This window comes from Schistocerca nitens, chromosome 5 (assembly GCF_023898315.1).
Source record: "Schistocerca nitens isolate TAMUIC-IGC-003100 chromosome 5, iqSchNite1.1, whole genome shotgun sequence".
NCBI classification, from domain to species: domain Eukaryota; kingdom Metazoa; phylum Arthropoda; class Insecta; order Orthoptera; family Acrididae; genus Schistocerca; species Schistocerca nitens.
Genome location: NC_064618.1, coordinates 759,671,088 through 759,698,378, shown reverse-complemented (window position 1 = coordinate 759,698,378; position 27,291 = coordinate 759,671,088). Strand labels below are relative to the sequence as shown.

General features: G+C 42.3%; 1 protein-coding gene across 1 annotated transcript in view; it reads left to right on the top strand.

Annotated features, from left to right (window-relative positions):
- Window positions 1-17,396: 17,396 nt before the first annotated feature.
- The window catches only part of LOC126260706 (pyrimidine-specific ribonucleoside hydrolase RihA-like), a 100,483-nt gene continuing 90,588 nt past the window's right edge, over window positions 17,397-27,291 (top strand). Inside the window, exon 1 of the mRNA XM_049958042.1 lies at window positions 17,397-17,518. Within this exon, the coding sequence (XP_049813999.1) occupies window positions 17,397-17,518 (122 nt within the window). The remainder of the gene's footprint in view (window positions 17,519-27,291) is intronic.

Genomic DNA, 27,291 nt, shown 5'->3' with positions numbered 1-27,291 from the left:
GAAGTGATTCAATTTTTGGAAATTCAAAACCAAACTGAATTGTGTGAGAAACTCAGAAAGCCAAGAGTTCAAATTAAGTTGGCTTATCTGTCACATATTTTCGACTCATTGAACTCACTGAACTTGAAATTGAAAGGTGGAAATTCAAACATAATTTATTATGGAATGTGCACTGATAAGTTGTAACTTTGAAAAAGTAAAATTGTAGCCTGCAATCATTCCTGTTTTTTTTCCAAATTATTTGTAATCCCGGAAGAAGCACTCTTTGTGAGGGTCTCTGAAGCAAACTGATACTACGATTAAAATAGCAAATCATGTGCAGCATCTAGCTGACGAACTGAAACGCTGCTTCCCTGGTTCGTGCGATAACAACATTTACAGACTGGAAACAGTTCGTTTTCATCTTGACATACAAGAGCTGTCGGAGCACCGCAAAAAAGTTTTGGAAATTATAAACGGTTCTGCAGCCAAATATGACTTTCAAAAGATGGATAAGTCATTATTTTGGGTAAAATATCTGAAAGTTTATCCCACCATAGCAAACCAAGCACTGCAACTGTACTTACCACTTTCAAGCCCTTATTTGTGCGAAAGGATGTTTTCAGCAGTTGTAGTAATGAAAACGAAATACTGAAGCAAACTCAACATTGCTAGTGATTTACGTTGTGTACTTTCTTCTATTCAACCAAGAATTGAAAATCTTTACTAAAGTATGCAAGCTCATCCATCACATTGATTTATTTGTTTTTTATTACCAAATGTATTTGCTAATCGTACATGCCTACAATAAAATCTTTATATTGTAAAGTTCATAATTTTTTTTCTCTTATTACTCTTAGCAGCACGAATGGTTGCTGCAGGGCGTAGTTCGGTCGTACAGTATCGCCCCCATTCGAAGCACTTTTTGAGAGCTGTCTTCTGTTCCAGACTGCTCGCATTCTTGCCGAACTATTAGCATTTGCTATTTTTCTTCTGTTCATTGCGGTTTATTCCAACGGACTTAATTATTTTCACAATATTTCGCACAAATAAGCGCCGCATTTGAAACTGGACATCTCTGTATGTATAGAGCCTGTAGGGAATAAATATATTTGTCGAAGAATTTTTTATTTAAAATCTCGATTTAGAAATTTGTAAGAGATACAAATAATTTTCTTAGTTTCAATGGAGATGTTGCAATAATTTACACAGGCGTAATAGGTACTCTCTTTTTCTCATGTGAATTATGACCAAATTGAAGATTATGTAAATTTATGTTAATTCGGTTGAACTAATTGTTATTTTAGAACTGAAAAATTTTGGATATTTTTGGAGTGTTTTATTTCATATAATTTTGCGTAAAATACAATACAATACGCCTAAATCATTTTCTTCCCATGTCCATGTTAAGATGTTAGTCGACAAAGCAAAAGTGTTTCCTCCTCACCCGCAGAAAGTACACTAGGCAAGTTTTTAGTGGCATGTCAGAACTGAACATTTCGTATCGATAAACCTTTTTTTCGATTGGCGCCATCGTCAGAATCTTACTGTTGTGGCACTAAAGATGCGAGGAAAGTGGGGCCGTGTCGTGATGAATTGCCTGGCGTTGATAATTTAAATAATAAGGAAATGAGCAATTAATTATTAGTGGTAATAACTACGAGGGTTGACTGAAAAGTAATGCCTTCACCTTCGTAACTTTTCGACAACTGGCAGAATTGTTGTGCGGCAGGTACCGGCTTGTTCCGTAGCCTCTTCTCTACAACTCCAATTGTCGGGAAGCCTTAGCATTGAACGGTTGAGTTGTTAGAGTGTAAAGTATGGAACCCTGCGCAGACGATCGGTCAATGTGATTTGAGCAATTTGCAGTCACTGTATTTTTGACATCAGAAGGCACAGGCGCCGACTCCATGGGGCTTGGGGGGGGGGGGGGGGGAGGCGGGGCGGCAGAGCCTCACTTATTAGTTATTTTATGCTTTGAAAAATCACAGAATTATGTTGGAATTTTTTACTTTCCTTGTTTGACGATATTTTCCTTTATAATACATTCAGTAATGAGTTAAGACAAATAATTATTCCAGTAGTAAGCAGGTTAACTGAAAACGAGTGGTGTGAATCATGACAGTGTTACGGTGCTGCAGGCACACTTAGAATTTGTCCCAGTGCGCGCACCTTCGGTTGAAGTCTGGCGCCAGCGCTGCGGCAGCGGCGACATCAAAAGGACTGGAGCAGAAGCGCCTGGAACCTTCCGCCTTGTTGATGATACGGCAACTCAACCTCCAACAATTACTGTGTCGTCAATTGTTTCGTCGTCTTCAGGCGAGAACCGTTCACAGCCGAAACCTGGACAATCCGGTAAGGGAAGATCATTTCAGAAGTCTTGGTTGATCAAATATACATAAATGGCTAGAAAATGAAGCATCTACCGAAAAAGTTTTTTGCGCAACCTGCAAAGAAGCAGATGCCAAATATCTGTTATAATTTTTTTCAAAAAAAGAAGATGCATTTACTTCTGTAGGGTTTTCTAACTGGAAAAAGGCTTTGGAAAAATTCTGTCTTCATGAAAACAGAAGGTGTTCTGAAACTAAATTCTATCGCTAACCGAAGTGTGCCCTCGCAATTGAATGAACAGTTAGATAGTGATATGAAGAAAGGCCGTTTAACTCTTGAGACAATTTTCACTGCCGGCCGGAGTTGACGAGCGGTTCTAGGCGCTAAAGTCTGGAACCGCGCTACCGCTGCGGTCCCAGGTTCGAATCCTGCCTCGGGCTTGGATGCGTGTGATGTCCTTAGGTTAGTTAGGTTTAAGTAGTTCTAAGTTCTAGGGGACTGATGACCTCAGAAGTTAAGTCCCATAGTGCTCAGAGCCATTTGAACAATTTTTCCTACCGTGCAATTTCTATGCCGACAAGGACTAGCAATTAGAGAGCACACAGATGTAAACTCAATTTTTTTACAATTGTTGGAACTCCGAAAGAATGACATACCTGAGTTTAAAGATTGGTTAGTGCGTTCGAAAGTCTGTTGAGAAAGGTATTGGCTTCAAACAAGAAGACAGAACATTTTTCTATTATGGTTGACGAAACAAGTGATCCTTCGATTCACGAACAAGTGCCATTTTGTATTCGTACTGTCGATGATTCCTTAATCATCAACAAAGACTTTATTGGCTTAAACAAGACCCCCATCACTGAATCACAAACTCTGTTTAGTATTTTAAAAGACGTTTTTGCTCGTTTTGATTTGTCAATGGATAACATAAGAGGACAGTGCTATGATGGTGCCTCAAATATGAGAGGTAAGTTCAAAGGACTAAAAAAGCTAGTTTTTGATATACAACCAAAAGCACGTTATGTGCACTGCACTGCTCACAGTTTAGACTTGGCAGTTGTAGACAGTCTCCCCCATCTTACATCTATGAGGGATATTATGGCTTTAGCCAAGAACTTCATAAACACCGTAAGGGAATTCAACAAATGGATGGGACTTTTCAGAAACATGCGCGGTGAACGCGCCAATGACCAAGCTATTCTACAACCCCTTTGCCCAACTCGATGGACTATGCGAGCTTCTAATATCTTGAGAATATTGAAAAACTTTGAAGAACTTCTAGAGTTTTTTGGAACATTTTCTGCAGAGGACAAAACAGAGGTAGGTTACAATTCAAGACTTATTTCTTTTTATGTCTTTATTGCCATGCAATGAACCCAGCAGTGGATGTCAATGAAAAAATTCAGTGTCCTCATCTAAGTGTTGCTGATCTAAAAAAAATATATGATGGCTTGATTTGTATATCGAATGAAAGGCGTGACAGTTTTGAACACTTTTGCGAATTGTGTTTAAAAGAAATACCTTCACAAGCTGATGATCCTTCGCTTTCTCGGAATCGAAGTGTACCAAAGAAGTATGAAAACAACGAAGCCAGATCACCGCACACTTTCAAAACCCCAAAGGAATACTACTAAGGTATTTCCATTGAAGTTTGTGAAACAGTGCAATCTTGCATTACTGACCGGTTTGCTTCAACTGGACTCACACAGGTCATTGCAGTTGAACAAGAGTGCTTGCTTTTAGTAAACAGAGGTGAAACATTTGGAAAAGTCAACTGACTTTTTCAAAAATGACCTAGACATTGAGAGACTTCGCTTACACTTGAATATGTTAGCCGATATCGCTAATAAAAAACAACTGGTCTTAAAAAACATGTGTGAGGTAAGGAAGTACATTACACAAGAGCCTGCAGTTGTAGAAATGTTATGTGAAGTAGTGAAGTGCATTACGCTTCTCCAAGTAGTTCCAATCACGACAGCAACAGCAGAACAGTCATTTAGCGCCCTTAGACTTCTGAACGCATATCTCCGATCAACAATAGGACAGAAGCGATTGTTTACAACTTGGCTGTTCTTCATGCCCAGCGGTATTTTTAGGATGAACTGGATGTCCGACCAGTCATCAACGACTTCATATTCAGTAATCCAGTCAGATGGTCGACATTTGCGCCTTTCTAAAGACACTCTAGCCCTAACAATGGCATTTAGTGCAATATTAAAAATATTTATAAAATAGAGAATTAAATACATACATAATGTTAAATTTTCACTTTCGAAATATTAGTACTAGTTTAGTACTGTAATACTAGATTACTATAGTACTGTATTAGTTATTTTCAAATACTTAAATATTTTTAGGCTGTAACACCCAGTTATAACCCGCTATTTATATACATTTTGACTGAAAGTATTTGGCATACTGTATTAACTTTATTAACTGTATTAAAGCAATAACTTTGAGATATTGTTTTTATTTAATGAACCCTGAGCCTTATTCAAAGTAAGCTTAAATTAGCTATTTCACTTATTAATCAAGTGCTATTGCTGTGCCACTGCAATATTTTATGTTTTATTCTTTTAATGATAGTTTAGGATTTATTTAAATATAATTTCGGTCTTTTTAGAGCTATATATTCACTGCTCTGTAATAGTCTATAAGCACTATTATTACTGTAAATTAAATTAGCTTTTTACGAAAATACCGTGCGTGTTTATGTTTTGTTTCTTTTTTCAAAGCCAAAAAAAGTGTCAGGTTTGTCGAGTTATCGAGAGTCCAGTTTCCAGGGTTCTAATGTTGATCATAGACTCTAAAATGCTGTAAAAAACTTTAAAACTCACTATTTTTCATCTAAATTTCGAAAATTTCCCGGGGCAAGACCCCCAGTATCCCCCTCCCCCCAATATTTTTTATAAGTCGGCGCCCCTGGCGGAAGGTGTCACCCCAAGGAGATTCATCAGAGAATGAAAGATTGAGGCGGGAACATCAGACTTGCATAACAGACAAATAGTTGGACGTCCAGTGACAGCAACCACCGAATTTCACAAGCAAAATGTTGACAGAGTGATTCAGGACGATCGTCTTATCACGCAGAGAGAAATTGCAAGCACAATCGACATTTCACAAGAACGTGTGGGTCACATTATTCCTTTGCTTGGCTATCGGAAGATCTGTGCACGATGGATACCGCAGATGCTGACTCCTGAAATGAAAGCGCACAGACTTGAAATTTTCCAGGAACTCCTCTCCCGTTACGAGAATGATGAAGACGTTGAATGATGAAGACGTTGAGAGAACTGTGAGACTGTGGTTGCGGAAATGGAGCGTCGACTTCTTCCGTGACGGCTTCAGAAATCTTGTTCATCGTTGGCAGAAATGTAACCAATTGGCTGGTGATTATGTGGCAAAGTGAATATTGGTAATTGAAGATCACATTCTAAGGAATATTTCTTCATTTGATATATTAAGATATTCTCATCCAAACCTAATTAACATGACCTAAAATGCTCAACACGTTTTTGAAATGTCCTTCTTGTCTACTAATTGCTTAGTGCTACAACACCTTTAAAACAGTTTCATTTTTGTTGATACATTGTGAGCAACGTATTTGAAGATGAGCGTCTATCTGTATAGCGCGCAATCCCGAATCTGCGTTTTTTCTGTGTCAAATTCATACGATCGCAGCTTTTTGGTATGATGCGCGTGTCGGTTTCAGCTCGGAACTGGAGACATAAACATTCCCCCTCTCACGTCATCCCACACTGCAGCGACGCTGGTACTGACGCTTTCCTCCACGCGCATGCCCTTGAGATAAAACACTAACTTCCATTGTTCGTACTGTAACAAATACTCTACCGCTCGTAGTCCAATGAATACATGAACATCAGTATAAATTTGTGTTGAACTGTGAAGTGTACTACTCATCGCACTTACTAGTATTGCAAGATGAGATTTTGTCCCAAAACGAACTGAGGAAACAATTTTTAAGAACGGCATCGTTGTTATGATTGTTGGACGCGCAATTGTAGTATGTGGCTTACCTCAAAGGCGAGCGTGATGCAGATGTGCAGTTGTTTAGCTGCCATGTTCATGAGAGAGGGAATGTTCACTTGGCTCCACATCGGTGCTGACAACCCACCTCCTACGAAACGGGACTAGAGCCCGTCGGCCAACCGAAACCTATTACCTACCAAGGGAAGTATGCTCAATTTTAGACGACGATGAAACGTCAATAAGAACAATGCTGTAATTTTGTGTGGTTTCAGACCTCCTGTGTTTATGGATGAACGGTTCATTCTGTTAATTGCGAAATCAGCGAGCTTTATTTACACAGTAAACTGCTTTAGCAATGCTTTAAATATACGACAACAGTATGTTATAAGCTCAAACATAAACTCAACAGGGAACGCAGCAGGTAAGCGTAACAGAAATCCAAACGGTGTTTTTATCTATGTGGGAACGAATTCGCTTCGAAGCAACAGCGAGGAAGCGACTGTAAACCACACAAGGAACCTCATCCGAACAGCCAAAAGACTCTACTCGACTTCCGGAATAATAATAAGCGGCGCTGTGCACAGGAGATCGGTGAGTGACAGCTATGTGCAGAGAATAAACAGCAATATTAAGGAACAGTGCAATAAACTAGGAGTCGTTTTCATTTGTAAGTGCAAAGTGTCTTGCCAAAGATGATCTACATCTGAATACGTTGGGCTAAAAAATATTCAGTAAAATGTACATAGATACTTGCCAGGTCATAAAAAATAAGGGAAACTGATAAGTAGTGATGGGGGTGAAAAATCTTGTGTAGCATTAAGGAAGACAAAACCAAACCATTATCTGCCAAGAAATGTGCTAAGGCCAATAACAAACAGTCAAAGTAGATATGTTATCCACTAGGATATAAATAGTTTAAACACTGAGCTTCAAGCAATAAAAGATCCAAAATACACGAATTGGAAATCATTCTGCCAGAATGATCAAATATTAGAGTTGTTTGTTCAAATGAGCACTAGTTTACTGAGGACCCAATTAAAATTTTGAACAAAATAGGGAACTTCAGATTATCAAGTAGCTTTTGCAGAAGAAACAAGTCATGTGGAGGCTCATGTATACTTCTACATAGTGATATAAATTATGAGGCCAGAAATTGTTTTGATTATTTAAATGAAGAATGTGTGTTTGAAAGCTGTTATCTAGAAATAGTGGACTCACTAGTAAATGTTATAATAATCTCAATATACATACTTCCAGGGATGTCAACAACAGCACTGTTCTTATCTAAGCTTCAGATTATGCAAGACGTCCTTCGTGGAGAAAAAAAAGAAAAAATTGTAATAGCTGCTGATTTTAATATTGATATCACATGTGATAGTAGCTACGCTTCAAGATTCACTGACTTAGTTACAAAATGTGGTTTCAATTTGAATTTCTTTCCATCTTCTAGAGACAATGGGTAATCAGCAACATGTATTGACAATATTCTAACTAATTATGTATATGAAGATGTGTATAAAGTTTGTTAGATCTAGGTATTTCAGACCATTGCATATTGTTTCATTGAGGTTCCACAGGCAGTCAGGAACATTTCACGTTTGAGAACCCAAATGAGCAGTAACTTTAACAAAGAAAACTTGCTAACATTTAGTATGAAGCTAAAATATAGCCTTTTGATCATTGTAACTCAAGTGATGAAAACGTTGAGAAATTCCTAATTAGTTTTCTTGGTGCCTTTAATGAAACATTTCCACCTAGACTCTGCAGCAATAAAACAACAAATAAATTAAAGTGGATTAACCAGGGCATAAAAATTTCCAGTGTAAGGAAAAGGCAACTGCACAGAGAACTAAAACATTATAAAGATATTGAAGTCATTAAGTACGTCAAACTCTATAAATCCATATTTAAAAGAGTTGTCAGGGCAGTAAAACAACCGCCAAATAACAGGCTAATTTTAAATCATAAAAATAAGACGTGTTCTGTGTGGTCAGTCATAAAATCTGAGTTACGTGTTAAAGTCTGTAACCAAGAAATTTCAAAAATTGACATTGAAGGAAATACTATTGTAAGTCCAACTCAAATACCAGGGTACTTTAATGAATTCTTCATAAAAGTTGCAATGTCTGATGTATATGTAACAGATTATCACAACAAAATAAATCCCTTTGGCCTAGGTGAAAAATCGGAAAACTTTACAAAATTCTTAAAAGTTCCTGTGGCGGATGTAGAAAATGCTATTCTAACATAAAGAAACACAATGTCTGCAGATTGGGATAGAATACCCACAAAAGTTATTAAAATGGTACGCAATAGAATTGCAACCCACTAGCTCAAATAGTAAATCAACATTTTGAAGAGGGCTGTTTCCCAGAGGTACTGAAATATGTGGAAGTCAACCTACTCTTCAAGAAGGGGTCAAGAGAAATCAGGGGATATTATCGTCCTATCTCGATTCTACCAGTCCTATCTAAAATATTTGAACAACTTGCTGTTGCACAAATCCAAAGCTTCATTGCAAAATATTCTGTTATTCTAAACTTTCAATTTGGTTTTCAGCAGGGGAAAAACATCATAGATGCAGTAAGCAGTTTCACTGAGAAAGTAAGTATATCGTTAGACAAGAGAAATAAGGTGGCAGGAATTTTCTGCGACGCCACAAAGGCGTTTGACTCTGTAAACCACGTATTGCTTGTTTAAAAAAAAAAAAAAAGTTCAAATGGCTCTGAGTGTTGTGGTTGGCAGGAGAGCCAACACCGTGTTACTAGAGGAGGCCGAAAGGCACGCGTTTTAGCTCACGCAGGCTGGCGTGAGGTCTGGAACAGGACAAGGAAATTAGACTTTAGAAAAACGGACGTAGCTGGTGGAATACTTAACTTTAATCCCTTAATGATGAACGTCGGTCTTGACGGTACATGATTCACAATATCAATAGTAACTGATAATGGCGCCTTGCTAGGTCGTAGCAAATGACGTAGCTGAAGGCTATGCTAAACTATCGTCTCGGCAAATGAGAACGTAAGTAGGCAGTGAACCATCGCTAGCAAAGTCGGCTGTACAACTGGGGCGAGTGCTAGGAAGTCTCTCTAGACCTGCCGTGTGGCGGCGCTCGGTCTGCAATCACTGATAGTGGCGACACGCGGGTCCGACGTATACTACCGGACCGCGGCCGATTTAAAGGCAACCACCCAGCAAGTGTGGTGTCTGGCGATGACACCACATTCCTCCCCCGCAAATTGGCGTACGGTTGTGTTATAAGGCTTCCGCCCGCCGTGGGGAGGACCCCATGTTGACGTATGCGACGAGGTGGGGAGCCTAACAACAGGCGAGGCTGTGCCACCAGCACCCTGCCATTCGGACCGCGGGGAGCTAGGAAACGCCTGAAAACCTGCTCCAGGGTGCACACCAACATGCGGTGTATGCGCCCGTAGAGAGACAGGAGGGGCCGAAGGGTCGACCTCCATCGGGCTGGGGCACCCGACGGGCGAAGACGACATATGGTCCGGAGCGGGCAAGAGTACCATGTAGGCGGACAACTGGTCACGGGGAGCGATTGGCGGCGCGTGACCAGGGAGGCGCCTGGCGGCTGCAGCGACGCGTCCACTGCGGGCGTCGCCGGCGGGAGAATAGGCGGCGGCGGCGGCTCGTCGCCATGGGGCAAAATGGAAGGCAGCGTCGGTAACACCTGGGGCTGAGGCGAGCCAGTAGATGGGTTCCCAGGGCGCTGACCGGACGGCCCCGTCGCTGAAAGCAGATGGGTAGCGACAGAACCCGTGCGACGACAGAGGCGCAGCTGATTGAGATGCCGACGCACCTCACCAGAGGCCCCCAAAACCAGATACATAGCGCGGCCGAGGCAGCGAAGAATGCGCCCTTCGAGCCAACGCCGGGGCCCTCGATATTGGCGATAGTAGACAACGTCGCCTGGAGCAAAAGCAGGTGTCTGCCGCTGCACGGGAACCTGATGCGGTGGATGTAGCAAAGACATCAAGGTTCGATGAGGGCGACCGTGGAGCAAGTCAGCCGGCGAGCGACCATCTCGGGGCTGAGAGCGATGCGAGGACAAAAAGAGCAATAACGCGTCCTCCCGAGAATGCGACTCTTTTAACTTCAACATCTGTGACTTGAAAGTCCTGACCAATCGTTCAGCGGCACCGTTTGACTGTGGCGAAAACGGCGCGGACGTCAGATGTTGAATACCATTGGCCTTGCAGAATGACTGATATTCTGCGGACACGAATTGTGGGCCATTGTCGGAAACAATAGTCTGTGGAAGACCTTCAATGCAAAAGATAGCAGATAACGTTTGGATGGTGGCAGATGACGTCGTGGAAGACATTCGGACAACAAAAGGAAATTTACTGAATGAATCTAACACAACCAACCATCGAGCATTCGAGAATGGACCAGCAAAATCGATGTGTAAGCGTTGCCAAGGGGAAGTGGCTTTTGGCCATGCAAAGAATTTCCGCGGTGGTGCTGATTGTTGTTCGGCACACACCATGCAAGAAGAGCACATATTCGTAATCGCAGCATCGATTCCGAACCAAGTACTGTGCTGACGAGCACGTTCTTTCGTTCTCACTATACCACAATGTCCTTGGTGGAGAAGCTGTAAGACAGAGGACTGTAACGAACGTGGGACCACGACCCTGGACTGATCATTATCAGAAGGCAACAGCAAAACACCACGTCGAACAAAAAGTCTCTCCTTGTGAGCAAAAAATCGGCGAACCACAGGGTTCCCGATCCATGACTTTGACAAGGGCCATTGCGTAGCAACAAAACGCAGAATGGTAGCAAGGACGGGGTCGGCAGCTGTGGCTGTAGCTACACGACGAAAATCAATCGGAAACGATTCGACCACGTCATCGGTTTCCGCATTAATGAACATGCAAGCAAGTTCGGGGGAATTGAATGCTCTATCCTCTGCAACAGGCAAGCGGGACAACGCATCGGCGTTTCCATGCTTAGCAGTGGACCGATACAAGATATCGTAGCGGTACTGCGAGAGGAAAATAGACCAGCGAATGAATTTCTGCGCTGTACGTGGAGGTACAGGGTTGGTCGGATGAAAAAGCGATGTCAGAGGTTTGTGGTCTGTGATTATGGTAAAGTGACGACCATACAAGAAATCATGAAACTTTGTAACACCAAATACAAGAGCCAATGCTTCTTTCTCGATCTGTGAATAATTTCTTTGCGCAGACGAGAGCAATTTGGACGCAAAGGCAATAGGACGATCATGCGATCCATCTTCGTGCGCAAGCACAGCACCGATCCCGAAATCCGATGCATCCACCATCAACAAAAGGGGCTTCTGTGGATCGAATGGCGTAAGGCAAGTATTGGAAAGCAACGCCGATTTCAGCTGGCGAAAGGCGCGTTCGCATTCCGTCGTCCAGCCGAACGGAACACCTTTACTGCGTAAGCGATGAAGCGGAGCTGAAATGGAAGTAGCGTGTGGAACATATCGGTGATAATACTAGATTTTTCCCAGCACACTCTGTAGCTGCTTCAAATTCTGCGGCGAAGGCAAGTCTTGTATGGCACGGAGGTGCTCGGGACTGGGATGTATGCCTTGGGCATTGAGTTCATGTCCCAGGTATGGCAAGTCACGAGCAAAAAACACACATTTGTCCTTCCGTAAGCGAAGACCATTTTGTCGCAAGACCTGAAATAATGTTCTGAGATTGGCCAAATGTTCTTCTTCCGTCTTTCCGGAGATCACAATATCGTCCAGATAATTTGCTGCAGTAGGGGCCGACGCACAAACAGTTTGTAGATATTGCTGAAACAAAGCATGGGCGGATGCACACCCGAATGGCAGTCGTTTGAATGGATACAACCCAAGATGCGTGTTAACCACCAAAATGCGCTGGGATTCTTCGTCCACCGGTATTTGCAAGGACGCATCTGCGAGGTCCAACTTCGATAAATATTTACCCGGGCACAATTTGAAAAAAGATCTTCCAGGCGAGGTAAAGGAAAAGTTGTAATCACTAGTTGTGGATTCACTGTTGCCTTGAAGTCCACACAAAGTTTCAATTTTTCTGAAGGTTTTGGCAAAATTACTAAGGGTGATGCCCAGAGAGAAGCCTGCACACGTTCAATTACACCTTGTGATTCCAAATCGTGTAATGTTTTTGCGACCTCATCACGCAATGCGTGGGGAATATTGGGCGCTCTGAAAAATTTCGGTTGCGCGTTTACTTTCAGTTCCAAACGTGCTTCATAGTTCTTAGCGCAACTGAGGACCAGTGTAAAAATGTCTGCAAATTCTTCACATAGACGAGAAACACTGTCTGAAGGCACAGTCAGGGTCACTGATAGCACATGATTTACTATAGACAAGTTAAACAACAGAAATAAATCGAAACCAAACAAGTTCATTGCAGAAGAAGAACGAAGGACGTAAAATGACACAAGTTTTGTTAGTCCTTTGTATGTTGCAAGAAGGCTGCACTGTCCTAACACAGGGATCTCATGACCTGAATAGCTAGTTAACTTAACATTAGTGGCACACAACAGAGGTGTGCCCAGCAGTTTGTAAGTGTCTTGATTGATCAGTGAAACTGCAGCCCCGGTATTGAGCTGGAATGGTATCAATTTGCCGTCAATGTCCAAGTCCACAAAAAGTTTATTGTCCTGCTGACGACAAGAGCGACTGTCTCGTGCAACGTGAACTGACGCTGGTACATAATCACTTGCGACTTGATGGGATTTCTGGCGATGTCGATGCACACTATTTGTGGGACGAACACAGTCACTGTTAGAGAGAGTGGCACTGAGTGGAGTGGAATGAACTACATGAATTTCCATGGGTGAAGTTTCGCGAGCCTGAGTATCCTTGGTTCGAGTCCGATTCCAGCGCGAAGCAAAGGGCCTGGAATGGTTTTGAGCTTCCGATCTGAGCTTTTTCTGGCAAACAATCTGCACATGTCCTTTTTTATTACAATAAAAGCAAATAGCTTGGCGTGACGGGCAATTCTCACGCGAATGTCTAGTAGCACACCGCGGGCAGAATTTGAGCACTGCATTTGCTTATCGGCGCGGCACACGTGGCCGGGAGCCTGGCGGCAGCGGTGCGGCTGGGCGCAAGGGCTGTTTACTGCTCCGTGCAGCTCGCCCGGGGGGCCGGTTAACCTGACACACGGCTGGTGAAGTTTCAAATGATTCCTGAGCAAAGTCAAGTGTGACCTGCCGTCCAATATGTCCATCACTTGTTGAAGAGAGGGATTGACTAGTTTCAAAATCTGTTCCCTTATATGAACATCAGAAATGTTCTGTGCAATTGCATCATGTACCGTAGTATCTGAATAAGGGAGTCCACATTGACACTCAAAAGCACAATCCCTAGTAAGGCCTTGCAAGGTTGCAACCCACTCCCGATTAGTCTGACCTGCCATACGTTTTGTACGAAAGAAGGTATACCTTTTTTCAACTACATTGACTGATTCTTTGAAATATGCATGTAATGCAGACAAAATTTCGTCGTAGGACAGAGTTGCTACGCCGCGTTGGGGAAATAATTTGACTATCACACGGTACGTTTTTACGCCGACTGAAGACAACAAAAATGGCTGCCGCTCGTTACCTTGAATTCTGATGGCGGCGAGATGGAATCCAAATTGGCGTGACCACTCTGTCCAGCTTTCCAGTGCAGCATCTAAAGGTCGAAAAGTTGGTGCAACTGCGTGTTGTGGCTGCGTTAGCGGTGGAGCGGCTGCTGCCGCATCGTTTTGCATTGCACGTTGACCCTGGACGAGCTGTCCAAGGGCATCCAGTAAGGCCTGCGTCTGCTAATTCTGTAATCGATAAAAATCGGACAGTACATCTGGAGATTGTGATGAAGCCATTACACAAGTAAATCAGGGCAATATCGATAAAAACGCGGTTTTGCCTCGTCGCCAATGTTGTGGTTGGCAGGAGAGCCAACACCGTGTTACTAGAGGAGGCCGAAAGGCACGCGTTTTAGCTCACGCAGGCTGGCATGAGGTCTGGAACAGGACAAGGAAATTAGACTTTAGAAAAACGGACATAGCTGGTGGAATACTTAACTTTAATCCCTTAATGATGAACATCGGTCTTGACGGTACATGATTCACAATATCAATAGTAACTGATAATGGCACCTTGCTAGGTCGTAGCAAATGACATAGCTGAAGGCTATGCTAAACTATCGTCTCGGCAAATGAGAACGTAAGTAGGCAGTGAACCATCGCTAGCAAAGTCGGCTGTACAACTGGGGCGAGTGCTAGGAAGTCTCTCTAGACCTGCCGTGTGGCGGCGCTCGGTCTGCAATCACTGATAGTGGCGACACGTGGGTCCAACGTATACTACCAGACCGTGGCCGATTTAAAGGCAACCACCTAGCAAGTGTGGTGTCTGGCAGTGACACCACACTGAGCACTATGGGACTTAACTGCTGTGGTCATCAGCCCCCTAGAACTTAGAACTACTTAAACCTAACTAATCTAAGGACATCACACACATCCATGCCCGAGACAGGATTCGAACCTGCGACCGTAGCGGCCACGCGGTTCCAGACTGTAGTGCCTAGAACCGCATGGCCACTCTGGCCGGCGCTTGTTTGCAAACTTGAAAAGTAGGGTATTAGCGAGTGTCCTACAATAGCTTAAATCCTGCTTATCCAACAGAAAGCAAAGAGTTAGCGTCTCTACAAATGGTGCATATTATTTTTCTGACTGGAAAAAAAAATGTGTCAGGGTGTCCCACAAGGCTCCATATTAGACCCAGTCCTATATCTCTGCTATGTTGATGACTTGCCATTAAATATCGGCTCCTCATCAGTTCTGTTTGCAGATGATACTTCTATCTTAGTTGAAGATCAGGGTTCAGAAAAAATTCCCAAATCTGTGATCAGTACCCTCAGTACCTTAGAAACTTGGTTTCAGCTAAATGGGTTGAATCTAAACATATCTAAGACTCACATAATGCAGTTCAGAACCAAACAGTCAAAATGTGAACAGTTCAAGATTTTACACAATAACCAAGATATAGAAGAAGTTGACTCAGTCAAATTCTTAGGTTTAAATGTAGATAAAAATTTGAGCTGCCAGGCACACACCATTGAATGCCTAGCAAACAAACTGAGCAGCTTTGCATTTGCAGATCAAATATTATCAACTGCATCTAACATGGACACACGAAAAGTAGCATATACAAGCTACTTTGAGTCCATTGTTAGGTATGGTATTGTTTTTTGGGGTAACTCAACAATCATAGTGTGGATACTAAAAATACAGAAAAAAAATCATTCGAAATATGTGCACTGCAGATCACAAAGAACCATGTTGACCATTATTTAGAAAACTTAAAATATTAACTCTGCCATCCTTATACATATATGAGATTATTATATTTTTGTACACCAGACGTGAATTATTAGAGGGAAACCATTTTGTCCATTTACATGATACTAGAAACAAAGAAAATTTTATGTTACCCACCCATCGCCTCAGAATGTATGCCCAGGGACCTCAATATATGGGAATGAAAATTTGTAATAAATTAAAAGGGAACAAGTTGATTCAGATGAATTTAGGTTCACTTAAAAGAAAGATATATGAGGTGCTGACACTGAAGTGTTATTACTCAGTTGATGTATTCATGCAGGACAAACTGGAAATTTGAGCTGGATACAATTCGTTACATATTCCAAGAAATATCCTTATAGTGTTATTATTGATTGTAGTGCTATTAGTTATTAATGTAAAATTCATTGTAACTGCATTATAAATTTTTGACATGTCTCCTGTATGTAAACCAAATGGATTGACAATGTACGTCATGGGATGAATAAAACACAATTCACAATTCCATAATGAAGCTCTGTCTGAACGAAGCTGCATAAATATTTAGTCAGATGTTGATAAGATTTCAAAGTGGTACAAAGATTGGCGACTTTCTTTAAATGTTAAGAAACGTAAAACTGTATGCTACACAAGGCGAAAAAACGTTTGGTCCTATGACTGTAGTATCAGTGAGTCAGTGTTGGAATCGGCCAACTCTTACAAATACACTTTGAAGGGAAATGTAAATGGAATGATCACACAAACTGAGTCGTAGGTAAAGCTGGTGATAGACTTTGGTTTATTGGTAGTTGACTGGAGAAGAACTATCAGTATACAAAGGAGATTGCTTACAAATTACTCACACGACCCATTCTGGAATATTGCAAAAGTGTGTGGGACCCATATCAAATACGACTTCAAAGGATATAGAACGTATACAGAGAAGGGCAGCACGAATGGTCACTGGTTTGTTTGATCCGAGCGTGAATGTGACAGTGATGCTGAAGAAACTGAACTGGCAGACTGTTGAAGACAGACATAAACAATACCGAGAAAGCCCAACTTTAAATGACGGCTCTAGGAATATATTACTCCCTCTGCGTATCACTCTCATAGGGTTGGTGAGGACAAGATTAGATTAATTACAGCACACAAGGAGGCATTTAAACAATCATTCTTAACACATTCCATACGTGAATGGATCCCTAGTAACTGGTATAGTGGGATCCCCCTTTGTCATGTACTTCACAATAGTTTGCGGAGTGTAGATGTAGGTATGTGTGCAATTTTATAATTTATAAGTATTGTATTTGTGGATGGTATATTTGTTTTTGATTTTAATAATAACGACCAATCATATCGCTTTAATAAGAAAGGGTACTGATGACACAATGAATAGAATGCAAGTTTAGTCATGTAATACGCGTTATATAACGAACATCTACACAAAGTTTGATTAATATCGGACCGGTACTTCCATTTTCGTCAGTGTACTAATAAAATAAGCATAGCTACTGCGCACCTTATTTGAATGCAACCTTTGGTTAAAAGAAAGTAGAGAGATACGGCGGTGGCCAAGTTTTCGACGACCCAGAAGGCATGGCCATTTCGACCGAAGGAGTTCGTCACGACTAATGAAATATATCTCTCGGTGACAGCCCATTCCGCGACGTTCGTTATCTGGCGTGCGCGTCGTGGTGGGGGCAGAAGCAGAGGTGCGGACTACCTAGTGTAGAGAGACGCCGACGCTGAGGACTCTGCAGGTTACAACCAACAACCATGCAAGGCGGAGCGTTGGCACTGCTGATCGTGGGAACCACCGTCTGCGTGCTGGCCGGCGCGGGAAGACCGCGGGGGTGGCGGGGGCAGCTGCCGACCGCCGCTGCACACCACATGCCGGAGTAAGTGCTGCCTCTCCAATACTAGTCACTACAAAACATTGCTGCCCATGCCCATGGTAACCAGCCAGCGAAGTAGCGTACATAAAAATGTCATATGCGAGCTCTAAACGCGCAGTGTATCAATCGTTCACTCGACGAAGTCACTCAATTTGGTGGCTGATAGCTGCTGCTGTTCAGACAAAAGTCGAAAGACGCTATATGACTCTCAACGATATTCACTTGTTTTTTGTTGCTACCAGACACATTTTTCAATACTACGGGTAAAGAGTATGTTCACTGAACATATCAGAGTACTTAAGACCGATGACCTCACTGTTTGGTCCCCTCTCTCAAACCAACCAACTAAGGTATTTAAACTGCAATGACGGAGAAAATCACAACGCCAAAGAGTAATTAAAGTAGAGTAATGTAATTTCGGGAATGCATTTGTCTAGGTAACATATTTAAGTGACTAACATAGCAATATCACAGATTAATGTAACCGCGAGACAAGTCATTGCGTATATGAAATGCTGGTACATTAATAACTGGTGTAACCGCCAGAATGTTGAATGCAAGCATATAAACGTACATGGATTGTGGTGTACTGGTGCCGGATGTCAGTTTGTGGGATGGAGATCCATGTCTGTTGCACTAGTTTGGTTAATACAGGGACGGTCAATGCTGGTTGTGGATGACGCTGGAGTTTTCGTCCAATGACGTCCCATACGTGCTCGATTCGAGACAGATCTGGTGATCGAGCAGGCCACGGCAACATGGCGACACACTGTAGGGCATGTTCGGTTGCAACACCTGAACGTCGGCGAGCGTCATCCTGTCGGAAAATATCCGCTGGAATGCTGTTCACGAATAGCAGCATAACAAGACGAATCACCAGACTGACGGACAAATTTGGAGCCAGGGTGCGTGGACTACCACGAGAGTGCTCTTGCTGCCGTACGAAATCGCACCCCAGACCATAACACCAGGCGCAGATGCATTGTGTCTAGCACGAAGACAGGTTGGTTGAGGGCCTCAAGTGGCCATCTTCTAGCCAACAAAAGACCATCACTAGCACCGACGTAGAACCAGTTTTCATCGGAAAATACCACAGAGCTCCACTCTGCCCTCCAATGAGCTCTCACTTGGCACCACTAAAGTCGCAAACGGCGGTAGTTGGGGTCAGTGGAATGTACACTACAGGGCGTCTGGCTCGGAGCTGTCCTTGAAGTAACTGATTTGTAACAGTTCGTTGAGTCACTGTGGTTCCAACCACTGCTCAAATTGCTGCCGCAGATGCAGCACAGAGCTGTATGCCGAACACAATAGTCTTCCCTCTCAGTAGACCCATGTGGCCGTTCGGAACCCGATCTTCTAACTGTCGTACATTCGCGTGATCACAGCTGCCAGAAGTCACGTTCCTGCCAAGTCTTTCTGCAGTATCGTAGCAGGAACATCCAACCCTATTCCACGACCTCGTTCGAACTCATTGAGGTGCTGACAGTGGCGTCTTTCTCGCGTTACAGGCATTCTTGATTAACATCAACTCTCCACCTCCAATCTCAGATGTAACTTAACGCTACGACCGGTACAGAGTGTACTTAATGCAAGCCTGAGTTGCATCTTCATCGTGGCGCTGCTAGTCCCACTCTTAAGCGACTGGTGTTAAATTTGATCGGTCTTTCAGGTGTACATACACGCCTGCCATCTTTCGTTTATGTCGTATAACTCCGTCTTGGTGTTACGATTTTTTTTTTTTCGTCAGTATACTTCTAACTCACAAGGAAACATCATCAACCTGACCTCATACTTTAAGGATAAAATAGCACACTAGCAAGATATCAGCCACAGAAATCGATTCCTCCCAAAAATTTGGGCCATAGGTCTGGCAGTACGCCATTATAACCTCAATGCAGAGCTTTTAAACATGTGCGCACCTACTGTCACTCGCTCCGCCCCACTTAGCCGCCTAAGGCACGAGAGCCAAGACTGAACAGTGGAGTTAGTAAGAAATTTGTGAAATATTGCTTTAACATGCCCTGTTCACTGTGTCAAAGTGTGCGATTTTTGACCTGTAGATAGCGCCAGAGATCTCTTTGCGATGAACATTTTTATGTTTCGATTCTCCAACGCAGTGTAAATGAGTGAAACGAATGAGTGTGTCATAAAGACGTAGCATATCAGTGTTTGGTTATTAACATATTAACATCGCTGTTGTGCGTTATTTTCTATGGATTTTAAACCTGACTCTGTTAAAGTGAAGTACATTTGCGGGAGACGCACTATTCTTCAACACGACTGGCATCGATAAATTGTAATCGAAAATCATTAAATACATTTCATAATAATTCTTCAGTTGCTCAGGTTTATTCATTTTGATTTTGACGCGTATCTATAGCTGCAGACTATCAACACGAGAGTACTGTTAAAATAATATTGGATGTGTGTTACTTACCTATTTTTTGCATATAATAACACACGAAAATATTTCAAAACACGTTGGGCAGATATATCCATCTCCTTCTTCCTCTTTCCTCACCTTCGAAATCACGCGAATAGGAGGCAGGTTATTCAGATCCACAGTACTCTCCGCTCGGGCATTAGCCAGCTGTAATGATGCGGAGCGAGTGACAAACATCCCGCGCCCGCTAAAGTTTAAAAGCTGTACAACAGACGGTTAAATTACGGCCCACATTTTCGTGCGAGGTCGATTTCTGGGGCTGATATGTTGCAAATGTGCTTTTGTTCTTTAAAATATTGAGTCGAGCTGGTGACGGTTCCTTATCAATTGCATACAATATTTCTCTGATCTTAACTCCGAATGTTACGTTTACATTCGTTTATGAGTACGTAGACGTAATGAACACAGTGTTGTCTGCTGTCCAAGACTGACTAGGTTAGTTGTGCACAGAAAGCCGTCGCTACCGACCGAGGCCATTCGACTTCTACGGGTTCAGATACTCCTTTAAGCCACTCGACCGATAGCCTTCTCACAAGAAACGCCTTCTTTGTACGGACGCTGATGACCGCGAAGTTGAGCGCCCAACAAACCAAACTTCATCATCAAGGAACTCCTTGAGTGCGATGATCGTAAAAGGCATTCGACGCCCCGCAATTTATCTACTATGCAACCACAATGTTGGTTCCTAATGGTAAAAAGGGGCGGGACTGGAGGTATTCAGTGGCGAGCACAGTATGAGGCTACGGAGTGCAGTTGAACTGCTTAGTCGACGATGAATTGCGGTGCTACAGTGATGCAAAGCAGAGCAATAGCAACGATAAGCAAAGCGAACATTTCATTATATCTACAACAGTTGCTTAAGTTGACATTTCGATAGAAAGGAATTTCGCAGAGCGACAAAGAAATGACAAATGATATATTAGCGTCTCTGCAAAATGAGTCAGCGGAAAATGTGGTGTCATATACATTCGGCTTTGCGGACAATATACGTGAGGAGTGCAATGATGACGATACGTGCTTAACAAGTGAAAGTGATATTGAAACAGGCGTCCAGCCATGTAGTTCACCATCCTTGTCGGACAGGGAGCCACAAATCCCGTCTCTAATGAAAATTAGTTAAGGACGATCGTTGTCCAAGCAGCGGGTCCTAAACATAATTACGTATATGGAAGATCATCCGCAGTATAGTAAACAAACAATTATGAACAGGTTTCGAATAAGTCCGCAGCATGCGTGTAGTGCACAAGAAAAATTACGGACATTCAAGGGAGAATAAGCGGTATTTGTTACCAAAACTGATGTCTGCGAGTTTCAAGGATACTCGACACAATTTACAGGATGTGCAAGATAGTGACCTACTACTTTCTGCACATCAAACTGCGCGCGACATACTCTTTGTGAACTAAAGTATCCGAACACCTGGCTGAAAATGACCTACAAGTTCGTGGTGCCACCCATCGGTAATGCTGGAATTCAGTATGGTGCTGGCCCGCCCTTAACCTTGATGACAGCTTCCACTTTCGCAGGCACACGTTCGATCAGGTGCTGGAAGGTTTCTTGGGGAAAGGCAGCCCATTCTTCACGGAGTGCTGCACTGAGGAGACGCGTTCCAAAACATCCCAAAGGTGTTCTACAGGATTCAGGTCAGCTCTTTGTGCAGGCTAGTCCATTACAGGGACGTTATTGTGGTGCGACCACTCCGCCATAGGCCGAGCATTATGAACAGTTGCTCGATCGTGTTGAAAGATGCAACTGCCATCCCCGAATTGCTCTTCAACAGTGGGAAGCACTGACGTAAACAAACTTATTCCGTCGTTCAGTAAGAAATTTGTTTTCACCTTCGACCAGTCGGGGTCTGAAGAGGAAATGCACGTAAATGGTACCCTGGAAATTAGAGGTATCAAAAGAGTTGTATCAAGATCGACTTAACATCAATACCTTAACGCATTCGTATACAATTATGCTGACTGTTAATCTGGGTGGTATATTGCCTGGAAAGTTATTTATTGTGCTGCGAGTAGTTGGAGGTACTCTGTCCCCTAACATTCATTTTCGTGTGCGTGATCTTCCAAAGGCAGTAGGAAACATTTACGTCACTGCAAGAGTGGGAAAACGGGCGTAAGAGAACTACAACTATGGTACGAGCACTGTTTTTGGCCAGTAATTGGATAAAATAGCTTGCTTTTGCTTGATTTCTGGTCTGCATATAAAAATGATCATCCTTGATAGCAAACTATCTCTCCTGAAAACTGTGTGACATTGCAGTTCATACCACCTGACCCACTGGACAAATTCAGCCTCTGGATGTTTTTTCCGTACCTATAAAACATATTGTCGCACTATCTGCAGCTACGTCTTAAATGATAGACAGTTTCACGGTAAGCTCCACAACAGACTGTTTCGTATTCGGTTACATGCCATCATGTTCCATCAGTTCTCATCACTCCTTTACACCAGTATGTTTCTGTATGCAAGCCTTAGGAGTCAACACCTAGCTGAACGTTCTGCATGATTTGCAACCCACAAGGGGTTTGCCTTCGATCTTGCTTTGCGATCAATGTGGCGCGTCATTTTCATTCGATGTTCATGGTGCAAGTTAATGGTTTGTTTTGACCATTTCTTGTAAGCCAATGATATTCGTTTTCTAAAGTTTAATACACACAGCACATACAAAGTTGGTCTCTGCACCTTCCGGACACATTTTCTGTCTCCCTCCTGATGCATGTGGAGAGTCATTAGCGGCTAATATTTTTCCTGTCATAACTGTTAACGCAACACTTTCAAATGAGCCTTACTAAAGACTGATTTTGCGACCTCGTACTCAAGGGGTTGACTATTTATATTGCGCGTATTGTAAACTTAAAAGGGAAATTCCCCCTCGCACTCCCCTCAGATTTAGTGGTAAGAGTGTCCAGTGGACAGTCCGTCAAAAACTGAACACAGATTAAGCTTGAAATCAGGAAGAAAGTGTGCTGAACTCTGAAAAAAAAAGCCAAAGCAAGCTCAAGATGTGCAACACCCAACGGATTGGAAGAGCCTCGGCGTCGTGGTTATTCGGTCACGGTGTTGGATTGCGAAGTAGGAGATCCGTGTTCAAATATCGCTTTTTCTCCCTCGTCCCCTTTTTTTCATAAAATTATGAACTGTCCGTCCGATCACTGACGTTTCTGTTCTCTTTTTGTATTCTTGGCAGTTGTCATACTACACATTGCGAACAGAATATGAGTCATTTGGTAAGAATATACACTGAAGACGCAAAGAAACTGATACACCTGCCTAATATCATGTAGGGCCCACATGAGCAAGCAGTAGTGCCGCAACACGACGTGGCATGGCCTCGACTAATGTCTGATGTAGTATTGGAGGGAACTAACACCATGAATCCTGCAGGGCTGTCCCTAAATCCGAAAGAGTATGAGGGGGTGGAGATCTCTTCTGAACAACACGTTGCAAGGCCTTCCAGATATGTTCAATAATGTTCACGTCTGGGGAGCTTGGCGGCCAGCGGAAGTGTTTAAACTCAAAAGAGTGTTCCTGGAGCCACTCTGTACCAATTCTGGACATGTGGGGTGTCGCATTGTACTGCTGGAACTGCCCAAGTCCATCGGAATGCACAATGGACATGAATGGATGCGGTGATCAGACAGGATGCTTACCTACGTGTCACCTATCAGAGTCGTATCAGATGTCTCATATCACTCCAACTCCACATGCCACACACCATTACAGAGCCTCCACCAGCTTGAACAGTCCCCTGCTGACATGCAGGGTCCTTGGATTCATTAGGTTGTCTCCAAACGCGTACACGTCCATCCGCTCGATACAATTTGAAAAGAGACTCGTCCGACCAGGCAACATGTTTGCACTCATCAACAGTCCAATATCGGTGTTGACCATAGAGCACAAATATCTCTGGAGTGAGCATTGCGTCCTGCGCATGTTGTCAACATTAAACTGGAATTGTCACGTGATCTAGGGACGACATCGATTGTTTAACGCCAATTCACATCCGCCATCAGGTGACGTCCCGTCTTGTCACATAACATCAAAACATTCTACAATACCTTTCGAATGGAGGCATTCGCACAGGTCGTCAACGGAACGCCACGTCATTTCACGGTACGTCAAGGTTTCTCGGGAAGAAAATTTTGACGGTACCAGTCTGTTAACATCTGAAGTTAACCTATTTTCGCCGCGCTCATTCTCCTTATAATAGTGGATTTTGCACTGTTGTATCTTCATAATAGCGCTTTGTTTTAGTGACAAATTGGAGATGTTCCATGACGAGTGTGATATTTTTTCCACTGTCTTACACAACCATGGTCATATATCTGAAGGCGAAAAGTTATTTGTGTTTTACGATAACACAACAGCGCTGACGCCCACAATGTATATGTATAAGAACATAAGCAGACGAAGCAAATTCCTCCATATGACATTTTAATTCCTCCATATGACATTTTAAGCAAAAAAGTCAGCTTTAATGAAGGAGTAAAATACAATTGTTATGACGTTATTAATTACGTAAGAAAAAACATAATGGATAAGTTTAACAGGCTTCATTAATTCGTTTGAAGCTTTCTTTGATGTGTATGAATGTACATATTTTTCCTAGCAAATAATTGTCGATGTTTTGAAACGATGTCTCACTTCTCAGTAATTTACCGAACATAACTGCTCAAAAACATAGGTTATAAAGTTTGCTTCGGCCATTGACAAACTTTTGCCATTGTTAGCTCATCAGTTCTGATACTATACTCTAACATTTTATGCATATTAGGGATGGTGACTCAAAACCCCAATTTTGCCGTTCGGTACTGTGTTAAGCGACTTAATGAGATGTGACATGAAAGACATTGTAAATACATGCTGACGTGAAGCTTCTGTGACGTCATGCTCGTTCATTTTGCTCTTCAAAGCTAAGAGCACAATTTATTTCAAATATCAGACGTAAACTGCTATGGTGCCTGCAAAACGTCTGTACTAAATCCACAGCACTTACGAGGGGAATCTGTCTTTACTAGCGATATGACAACATTCGAAATTTATAGGACAAATCTACGGCGTCCCGAGATCACGTGACCATTGTGGCAACGTATGTTGACAACACAAAATAAATTCTGCGCTTCTGAATGCTCACTCCAGAGATATTTCTGCTCTATGGTGTTGACCAGTGATCTCTATACTAACTGGATGGCGAACTTCGGCTGTCACAGAGTGCCGTCGTCTGTTAGCGCCACCATCTTGCAGTTAGGCAAGAAACTGTATGTGATATTTCAGTTAGAAAGGCGGCACTCGTTTTCATTCGAAAGTATCTACATTCTGGACGATAATAAAACTAACTAGATTAACATTAAAGCAACGAAGTACCAATTTCGTTTTACGGTCATGAACACTAAATCCTACTATAATATCGTAAATATAAAGTACCTAAAAGCGAAACAATATTTTTCAGAGGCGTAAGGAACAGTTTTATTCACAGATGTAATGCACTTATCAGTGGCGACATCATCTTTGGCGTCGGCAAAAAACGTAATGGGTTTATTTAAACGTGATTTGGAGGAGGAGGAGGAAATTAGTGTTTAACGTCCCGTCGACAACGAGGTCATTAGAGACGGAGCGCAAGCTCGGGTGAGGGAAGGACGGGGAAGGAAATCGGCCGTGCCCTTTCAAAGGAACCATCCCGGCATTTGCCTGAAGCGATTTAGGGAAATCACGGAAAACCTAAATCAGGATGGCCGGAGACGGGATTGAACCGTCGTCCTCCCGAATGCGAGTCCAGTGTGCTAACTACTGCGCCACCTCGCTCGGTGCGTGATTTTGGATATCCACAACAATATGCTAATTATTGTCGGGTACCGTATGAAACAACCAAAATTACGTGTGACACTGACACCAAAATTGTTCTCTTATTTTACTGAACTAATTCACATGTACCAACGTGGAAATTGCGATGAAATCAGTTAGTTTAAAGTGCATATTTAACTGAGAACGTATATAAACAGTTCAGTCAATCTGGGTAACTTTGCACCACTTTTTTCCGTATTTTTGAAAGTACTGCACACTCAATCTACCTCACAACAGACACCAAAATTTCACCCGTATTGCTAAGGTTTGCTTGGCAATGAGGAAATATCTACTAGAGACACTCTCTCGGAGTAAAACTTCAATTTTTATACTGGTACAAAATTACTCAGTTATTCTGGGTAGCTTTAGTCTTAAAAAACATAGCATTTTTCCCATATCTAATGTTCTGAATGAATTTACATCCCAACAATAGGAAATCAGGTGTTAATAAGATGTAAAAATAGTGTTGATTCAGTTTCCAGATTTACTTTGAAATATCAAGTATCAACCTGGAAGTGATCAACTTAAATCACTGTCAGAATCGCACTTCACAGTCAAAGCAATTAAAGAAAAATCACAAGTTTAAGAGCTTTTAGGGAGGTGGATAGACATTTGAATGAATCACAGAGGTAATAAAAATGTTACGTTTGGTACAAAATAATAAAAACAGGCGGAACACCAGCTATTTGAAACACGAATAGCAATTGGTACAAAGATACTATGATTAATTAAAAGTTACCCTGATTGTAATGTCCCAAGGAACACCTTCATATGTCTACGTACTTTTTTATCATTTGTAAAATTATGAATACTGTAAACATTAAGCATGAGCAAGGGTACTGAAATGAGAACACAAAAACACACAGAAACACGAAATTTATTTTTGTCATTTCCATACACTTTTGACCACTGCTGCAATGTTACAGGCACAACACTACACATTACTGAATAAAATAATCTTACTGAGTTTTTGTCTTACACTAGTTGTATTGTGAGCTATTTTCTCCACTGAAAACCTTTTCCCATATGTTTTCAGCCGCACCTGAATGTATCTGGATGCAATCTTACGTACAAGCTGTGTCTCATGCAAATCTTCAATTTTGCATTCATTATGGAAGTCATGGTCAAGTTTAGGGAATGAATAGTTCACAAATTTTTTTAAGAACACACATGACAATCTTACTAATTAAGTGCTTTTGCCCCTTGTCACCATTGACAACAAATATTTGAAACAATTTTTCTGAGTGCTCCACCACAGAGTATACAGCATTACTTGTTTCAGTAAGCTTGCCTCGGCTTACAAATTTTGTGAATGAGCTATTTTCTGCAGTACTAAGAAGTGCATATGTTGCGTCATTACAAACAACAGGTGGCCTAGAATGTAGAGGCAGTCCTTACATGTAACTTGTTTTGAAATTGTGTGGGCAGCACACCCTGCAATGCAGTACAAAATGTTCTGCTTGAATGTGGAAAACAGAGTACCCTC